Raw genomic sequence first — 9,104 nt, 5'->3', positions numbered from 1 at the left:
ACCAGCATGGCTAGAGCAGCATTCTGCAGCAATACGCCATCCCATCTGGTTTGCGCTTAGTGGGACGATCACTTGTTTTTCAACAGGACAATGACCCAACACACCTCCTGGCTGTCTAAGGGCAATTTGACCAAGGAGAGTGATGCATCAGATGACCTGGCCTCCACAATCACACGATCTCAACCCAATTGAGATGGTTTGGGATGAGTTGGAGCGCAGAGTGAAGGAAAAGCAGCCAACAAGTGCTCAGCATACATGGGAACTCATTCAAGAATGTTGGAAAAGCATTCCAGGTGAAGCTGGTTGAGAGAATGCAAAGTGTGCAAAGCTGTCGTCAAGGCAAAGGGTGGCTACTTTGAAGAATATAAAATATATTTAGATTTGTTTAACACTTTTTTGGTAACTACATAATTCCATATGTGTTATTTCATAGTTTGTCTTCACTGTTATTCTACAATGTAGAAAATAATCAAAATAAAGAAAAACTCTTGAATGAGGAGTGTCCAAACTTTTGATTGGTAATGTATATAAAACACAGGATAATCACGTTTTTGACTGCACTGGGCCTTTAAAAAGCTGTACCGTCTACAAGGTCGATTGGATTGAATTCCGGCCTTAGGTCATGTACTGAAACAAGACAACAGATGTATCAATGATAGACCATTTATTATTTATTTCAAACATACTTTGATTTAAAATTCCAAGATATGAAAAATGTTTGGTCCTCCTTAAAGTAAGGTATAAAACATAAGGGTAAGTTTAACAATCTGTGCATTTATCCAAATTCATTATAAAATCGGATGCTTTTAAAACAATTCAAAACAGGCACTGTAACTAAAAACATAAATCCAGGAAGGTAAAGGACCCAAAAACTCAAAGTACACTGTTGGTTTACTCGGCCAAGATCAATTTACCACATTCTTATCACAAGCCTTTTTTGATTCTCAAGTATTATCATAGAGATGAAGCGACTGCTTGTGATCATTTTAGAAAGTCTCTTCTCCTATTATCCATCTGGCAGTGGTATGGACTAGTCCACTCAAGTACCTGTGAAGCAAAGGCTATATAAGCATCTGATTTGCAAATACAAACATGCATATTTATTTCATATTTATTTGAGAGGCTTTCCTGTCAGAAGTCCTTAGTCTTTCTTCATCAACAAAAAACTAAATGTTGACAAAAGATCATTTCCAGTTTAGAGAATGATATAGTCAATGTAATCTTTCCTAGATTATATAAAAGATGTGTCATATATATCGTAACTGTATTCACTTCCAGTTTAAAAAAAAGACACAGACCAGCCTTAACCAGTGTAAAAAAAAACATGGAAAACAGTATTCAATGCTTTCAATCTAATCGGCTACAATCTACCACTCCCTTCTATCAGGCTCCCTCAGAAAACAAAAGAATCAGGCTATTTGGTTTTATGTAGTGTAGTAAGACTGATTTATTGCTAACTTTCCTAGTGTGAATGAAACAAACAAGCAAAATGATCACAGATTACACCCAAGCAAAGAAAAATTCAACAAGTGGGTCCCCATGGTTTTATCCCTGCACTTTTAAAAACTCCCTGGGTTATATATGGTGGACGTGGAGCACTAGGGACAGCATGTGTTGGTGTGCGTATCCAGTCTAAATCCAGCCAGATTAAGAGTGGAGTGTCTGTTCAGACATCATCTTCCTCCTCCTCATCTTCCTCATAGTAGCGGTTCCTCTTGATCATCTCCTCTACGGTGAGCCCCTCGCCCCCCTCCTCCTCACCCTCCCAGAAGCCCACGTCCTGGGAGCTGCGGTTGTGTTTGGGCTGCGGGGACGGAGAGGGAGACGCTGAGATATCCGGAGAGGCACTTTGGCATTTCAGAGAAGCCTCTTCTACTTCTTTTCCTCTCTCCATCGGCTCTTCTCTCTTCTCCTCCTGTGCCGCCGGCAGACTCTCCACCTCCTCCTCGGAGCTGGTCTCTCCATTCACCACACTGCCGCTGGGCGGAGTGGGCTTGCGCTCCTTTTTGCCCTCCTGCCTTTCCTCCTCTCTCTCCCTCTGGGGTTTGGGTTCTGGTTCCCTAGGCATGGAGCGGCTGTCCTCCAGTGACCCCCTCCTATCCAGCAGGGATTTGAGGGGCCGGCGGGGCTCCCGTGGCCCGAGGGCATTGGTGGTGGTGAGGCTGGGGGCCACCGAGAAAGGCCGACTTCGCTCCTTCAGAGACGAGCTCCTCCTCAGGCTCTTCAGCTCGGACCTGTCGTGGCTCAGGGTGGACAATGACACCTCGCCCTCTGGGGGCCACTTGGCTCTCCAGGGCCGGCCCACACCACTACCAGCCTCCAGAATTTGAGAGGTCCCAGCATCGCTGTCAGCAGGAGGGGGCCAGGCAACCCTCAGCTTGCGGGCCTCTGGTATTTTCTCGGCACTGGAGAGTTTCTCAGTGGAGGTGGTGTGGCTGCGTGTCTCCAGAGAGGCAGTCAGGTCCGTCACCTTGGCCAAGTGAGACTCCTCCACCGTGGGGCTGGGCTGCTTGGCTGAGGCTGGATGGGACACCGCCGCCACTCTTTCTGCCTGCTCCTTTGGCTTCTTCTCCACCTCCCGGTCTACTCCCTCTTCCTCCTCCTCTCCCTCGGCACGGGGTGTCCACAGTTCCTTGTGGGGCCGGTGGCCGAAGCCTTCGTCGTAGTTGCCTTTGGCCTTGAACAGCTGGCTGAAGTGGGGCTTGCAGTAGACATTGCCGTGCAGAGAGGCGTAGTTTCCCAGACTGAACAGCAGAGGGCAGCAAAGAACCAGAAAAACATACTTTAGATACATGCAGACACAAGACACCGGTTACTGAAAGCAGTACTGGATTTACTTGACATTTCATACAAATGTACATTCAAAAGTAATGTTCCTCCAATCGATACGGTTTGTGATAAATTTGATTAAAAAAGCATTTTGTTAAGATACTGTATTATGATGCACGATACACAATACTGTTTTTGCATGTTCTTTGTTCTTTCTCCTATGGTTTCTAAATGTTTCGGAATGGGAAATGTGTATAATGTTATTATAGAATGTTATTTGAAGTGTCCCGTGGGGAGCGAGTGTCCCAAGTACCTGAGCTTGGTGTTGCAGTGCAGACAGCGGAAGCAGGAGGTGTGGAAGATCTGGGTGTTCGCCACCAGCCTCTCTAACGGGTACACCGTCTTCAGGCATGCAATGCACGTCTCCCTCACGGGCAGGCAGAACTTCTACACACAGACACTTTAAGAATTTACCTTTCATACACTGCATTGTGTTTGTCAGTAACAAGTCGTGTCGTCAGATTTTATAGCGGTCCTATCGATTTCCTTGATTGAATACATGTTGTACGTGCCATTGTGATGGAGGTTACGGAGGGGACTCACCCTGGCTGCCTTGGGCGGGTCACTGTGGGCTGAGGATGGAGAAGAGGTACTATCCTTAGAGGTAGGTGTGTCCATGCCATCACCTGAAACAGACCAAACACACAACATACCAGTGAGACTACAGGGACTCCATCTTGGCTGCAGAGGAAGACAGTGTCACAGTTGGGCAGAGCAATATTATAATAAAAAAAGGGAGCCTGGCTTTTCACAAAAAAAGTCTTGAGACGAGAGAGACGCCTGGACACAGAGCAGTAACTCAGGGTAATAACCCAGTCGGGGTTCCACCCCTCTCTGCTATTTAACATAGATTACAGAGGACCAATCAGAGGCGAGAGCAGCTGGGTGCGGTTCTCTCCTCAGCATCCCCAGCCGAGAGCTGTGGGGGATGACATCATGGGGGATGACATCATGGGAGATAGGGAAATTAAAGCTGACTCACCATTGGTCTCTGCTACAGCAACTTTTCTGCTGTAGGACTCTAAAGCCAGGCTCTGAGAGAAAAAGAGAGAAAACCTGTCAGCAAATCAAATATACAGTACATAGCTTGTTCACCCATGTACAATTGTACATAAAAATCAATATGAAAGCGTTTACTGCCACTGTGTATGTGTATTCATGTTTTAAAGCAGGATTTTTAGGACACCTGTACGAGTTTATTTACTTACAGCACACCAGCTTTCATTGGTTTACAGTTTTTATCTGTTTAAACGCTGCTCCCCTATCCAATTAACTAATCTTCACACAGTGTATCGTTTATTTCAGACTCACACTGCATGTTCCCTCTCTCGCTACACACCTCAACACCAAATTTCTCAGACGCGCCACACGCACGCTCACAGACACACAGACACACAGACACACAGACACACAGACACACAGACACACAGACACACAGACACACAGACAGACAGACAGACAGACAGACAGACAGACAGACAGACAGACAGACAGACAGACAGACAGACAGACAGACAGGCGCGTAGGTACTGACCACAGCCACACCACTAGGGGGCACATTCTCCTTGAGGCTGCCGTCCTCTCCCTCTGACTGGCTGGCCTGCAGACGAACAGAGGTCGATCAGTAAAAGAACAGTGACAAAATTACGTTTTACAATATACAAAACATATTTTACAAAATATGTGAACTAAAATCTGTCTTTCTTTGACATGAAACTTTTCCCATGTACACTATCCTTACATTAGCCTTGGATGTGGTGAGACCAAAGCTTCTGGACTATTAAACAAGAGTAGAGGATCACTTCTTTCTAAAAAAGGATTTTTAGGTCTGGCGACTGAGTCCACAGTGTCTCTAGCTTCTCCTAAACAAAGGAGACTAAACAATGTAAGGAGAGAGGAGTGTTTAAAAGACAACAGACCAAAATCCCACTATTTTACCATGCCTGCTTTTTATACCGGCTTTCTCGTGTACATCTGAAATGGGTATGGGGTAAAAAAAACTGTCAATTAAAACCCACCTAAAGACCTAGTCATGATTCCTGCATTTTCAGACCCTGTAACCAAAGTACAGGTATTGGATCTGTGTGAATGGTTCTGTTTTTTTTGCAGGTCAACACCTCCCTAATTTGACATCTAAACAGCCCCCATGGTTTAACACTCCCGATCCCTTCCAATTTGCCAGTTACCCACTGGTATGATTAAAAGGGAAAGTGGTAAATAAGGCTGTTTGAAAGGGGGTCATTATTGCCTTATATATTGTTTTTTTACAGATAATATACCACATCTTCTGTACGAAATGGGTATAATAAATACAAACACACACAAACTCACAGTGCGTGGTAGTGGGCCCTTTTTGGTAACGGCTGACTGGTACTTGGCCATTCTTTCCTTCAGGGAGGTGGTCTCCAGAACTCGGTCAGGGGATAACACTGTGGAAAAGCACACACACAGGTTAGCATCTACAAGGTTTCTTGATCCTGATCCCCCACCTTGCTCTGCTGCAATGTTGTCAGAAGTCACTAGCCGACATTAGTTGCTATGAAGAAGAAAAAAAAAGGGGGTAACGATATATAAAAGCTGCCAAAAGTTGACTTGAGTAAATAAAGCTGGTCTTTTTCAGATGAAGCAGTGTGAATTGACACACTGTTCTGCCTCAGTTCAAGCACAGCCGTTATCATGCACCCATTGTGTTCCCATCTGTAACCTTCGTGGCTATTAGAACTGCAGTGGGCACCTCTCTGCATGGGATCCTTTTGTCAGTTTAGTGCCTAGTAGTGATATCAGATACTGTGCCCTCAGAATGTGATTGCACTATGGGTCTAGTGCAAATGTGTGTGTTTGTGTGTCCCTGTGCCCATGTATTACCTCCTATCATCTGGTCCATGTCCTCGGAGGAGCTGCTGTGTAGTCCCGTGCTCACCTGGATGATAACACAGTGGTCAAGGGTCAGGGTTCAGTTTATTACACGACCTCAGACAAGGACTGTCCGATGTCCTCACCGCCACCCCAACAACCACAGTCTCCTCCTGCTTTCTCTACAACTCTCTCTCTCTCTCTCCATGTCTTTGTAGTTAGTCAGCCTCTGCTTTTAATTTTTTTTTTAGCCCATCTCTACACTCAGACAACCCCATCATTGGTCACATTTGACCACCCCCACGACTCATCACAACTTCCCCCTATCACAATGGTTTGGCCCGTCGACATCAAAACCAGTTCCTGCATATCCTTTACATTACAATGAGCCATTGATGGTTGCTTACACAAACCCCTATTCACACTACCACAAACACACCCATTGGGGCTTGTGCCATTTCCCCCGACACCTTGCTCTAGACCTAATCAAATAACAAGCATTCCCATCAGTGATTAATGTCATTTGCCCAGAGAGACTCAAAGCAGTAAGGAACACTTTACTGTTAAACACCAAAACAAAAATCACCAAATATCTACGGTGTCCAGGTTTCAGAAGAAGCTCAAATTGTCTCAAGTTGCTGAAACGTTTCTAACTTGAACAAGATGGTGAATTTACTGCAGTCGGCTAATCTTGGACAGCAGATGCAAAGAAATTCTACAGCTAAATTCAACCAGTCTGTTTTAAAGAAAGCATTAAGCATGATATGTAGTCCATCATGGAAAAGAAACAGATATGACAAGACAAACAACTTCAGACGTATTCCAGCTAAAATACTTCTAACACAACCCAACGGGTCTGTTAACCATGTAACCAACCACATCCTGACTCACCATATGGTAAAGGGAGACACGCACCCCTACACCACACACACACACACACACACACTACTGCAGGGATCATCAACTAGATTCAGCCGCGGGACGATATTCTCTTGGCCGGATGTTCAGGGGGGCCGGAACATAATTACAATTCATTTGTTGACTGCAGGACGCACAAAACAGATATATTTGACTAAAACATAATCATTTCAAACCTTGCTTATATTTGTATAGGATCACACATACAGTAACTCTCTAATATGTGTGAGAATAAAATAAACAGTTGCTCTGTGGGCCAAATTCAGACCGCGGCCTGCCAGTTGGGGAACCCTGCACTACTGTATGTACACATTAGCGTGCGGACACATGTACACAGTGTTAATCCCCTAATAAGCTCAAGAGGCAGAGCCATTGTCAGACAGGACCGTCTGTCCCCCCACCTACTCCACCATGACACAGCCATTTTACTCACCAATACACACACACACACACACACACACACACAACTGAAAACGCATAACAAGTAGGCTGTACACATACTTAACACACTCCCCTCTCACCTTAACCTAGAAAACACTGAAGATGCCCTGTTACAATGCCATAAGAATGTACAGGCTGGGAGAGAGGGCAAGTCACAACAGGGGGGCTAGGGAGAAGGGACACTGTTCAAACACAGACAAAAGGCCCAGCGAGGGATCACGGTTAAACGGATACTTCAGGATTTTGGCAATGACGTCCTTTCTCAACTTCCCCAGAATCAGATGAACTTGTGGATACAATTTATTATTATTTTTTTTTTTTTATTATTATTTTTTTTTTTTTAAATCAGCAGATACTCAGACTTCCAGTCTGCATTAACACTAGTTAGCATCGGCTTGCGAAACTACCTCTAACTTTCTTTATGCTGGACACAGAGACATGGTATCCACGAGTTCATCTGACTCTAGGGAAGTAGATAAAGGGTCTCATTGCTAAAATCCCAAAGTATCCCTTTAACCCCTTAGAGTCGAAGTTACACAACAACAAAAATCCCCATCAAAATCGGTCAGTTTAAGGTAGAGATGTTTTTTTTTTGCATTGGATGCATCTCAATCCTCCACATCTACCTATGTCGCACTTCTGCATCTGCGGTGAAAGGTGACAGAGCTAGAGCGGTGTTTGTCAGACCATGAGACATCCCGAAAATCCGTCTTCTAACAAAAACGTCTGTAGCGTCCGAACGGTTTAACCTAGTACTCTACGGAAAGGGGAGGCTCTCACGATGGTGTTCTCCGTTTTGCTCTACGACCCCCCACACGTGTCACAGGACTCGTCTGAAGATAACCGGTATTGGATTAAAAAAACAAAATGGAAGTAAATTGTTTTGTGCCAACCCCAAGAAAGTGGCTAAATGTGTAAAAAAATAACAAAATATTTGTGTTTTTTTAATGATCTCCTAGATTAACACTTATGATTCATTATTTTCCATTTATGGTTGTGTTATTCAATGCGTTTCCAAAGGCCAAAATCATTAGTATTATTATTTTTTGATACCTAAAAAGGGTACTAAAATTCTAAATAAAATATCTAAAAGATCCATCTTAAAACAACTCCATCTGTCATTTCAGCCTACCCCCCCCCCCCCACCTTAGACTCTACAACAGAATTAACAAACACGAGCGTGTGTGTGTTTATTACAGCCCACTGATGTGTAAACCAGATGGTCAGGCTTAAGCAGTAATCCTGGATACAGATGAGTGGAGGCGGGATCTGGCCAATTAAAACAGACTGGGCCTTCTGGAGTCAGCCATAGCCAAGTCAATAACCTTTTACATTGTACATGCGGATTGAAGCTACAAGGTGACCATAATGTTATGTATTGAAAGGTCATTTCCTAGTTCACTCAAAATATTGCTCATCCAAAATGTTTTAGAAGAGAGTGTGATGTTACGTTAGAGCAGAGGACAGCCATACGGCCTGTAGTTCACTGAGGACAGGTCGAGACAGGACCAACTGATTCCACTGAAAATCAAACTGTGTGCCAACAGCTAAATGTTGGGCTAAATCAACCAAAACAACAGCCAGGCAGAGAGGCATGACTCATTTTAAAGAGATGACAAGCATGTCATCTACACAATTGATCAAACAGGCTAAAGCTCCTACCTTTTTCAAGCGTGAATTGAATATGTAGTCTACACAATGTGCTGTAGTCTCAAACTGTTCTTTGCATGTGCAAATGGTCTGCCTCTAACCAGGTAACTATGGTGACTAGAATCATTCAACAACAAAAAAAACACTAAGCTATGTTTTGAATATTGTGGTAGTAGAGAAGGCTAATGCCAGTGGCAAGCAGCACAGGGTGTAGTGGATTTGGGTGACAGCCAGGTAGTGAAACAGAGCCTTATCTGCCCCCATCTAAACCTTTTATGCCCAGGACCCATTACAGCTCATACAGTTACAACCGAGGGCTATGGAAAAACAGGAGAGACAAGAGAAAAGGTGAAATACAGGGAGTAAAAGAGAACTAGAAACAAGGAGTGTGTGAGAGGTGAGGGAGAGATTAT

General features: G+C 44.2%; 1 protein-coding gene across 3 annotated transcripts in view; it reads right to left on the bottom strand.

Annotated features, from left to right (window-relative positions):
* Window positions 1-647: 647 nt before the first annotated feature.
* Window positions 648-9,104, bottom strand: part of LOC115207944 (LIM domain and actin-binding protein 1) — a 28,139-nt gene continuing 19,682 nt past the window's right edge. For all 3 annotated transcript variants that reach the window (XM_029775588.1, XM_029775586.1, XM_029775587.1), the window contains exons 5-11: window positions 5,695-5,749; window positions 5,161-5,258; window positions 4,364-4,429; window positions 3,812-3,863; window positions 3,373-3,455; window positions 3,083-3,216; window positions 648-2,744 (exon numbers count right to left, since the gene is read on the bottom strand). In XM_029775588.1, the coding sequence (XP_029631448.1) occupies window positions 1,667-2,744; window positions 3,083-3,216; window positions 3,373-3,455; window positions 3,812-3,863; window positions 4,364-4,429; window positions 5,161-5,258; window positions 5,695-5,749 (1,566 nt within the window). In that variant the 3' untranslated portion in view covers window positions 648-1,666. The remainder of the gene's footprint in view (window positions 2,745-3,082; window positions 3,217-3,372; window positions 3,456-3,811; window positions 3,864-4,363; window positions 4,430-5,160; window positions 5,259-5,694; window positions 5,750-9,104) is intronic.

The sequence above is a fragment of the Salmo trutta genome, chromosome 14, assembly GCF_901001165.1.
Source record: "Salmo trutta chromosome 14, fSalTru1.1, whole genome shotgun sequence".
Classification (NCBI taxonomy): domain Eukaryota; kingdom Metazoa; phylum Chordata; class Actinopteri; order Salmoniformes; family Salmonidae; genus Salmo; species Salmo trutta.
This window is presented reverse-complemented; position numbering and strand designations above follow the sequence as displayed.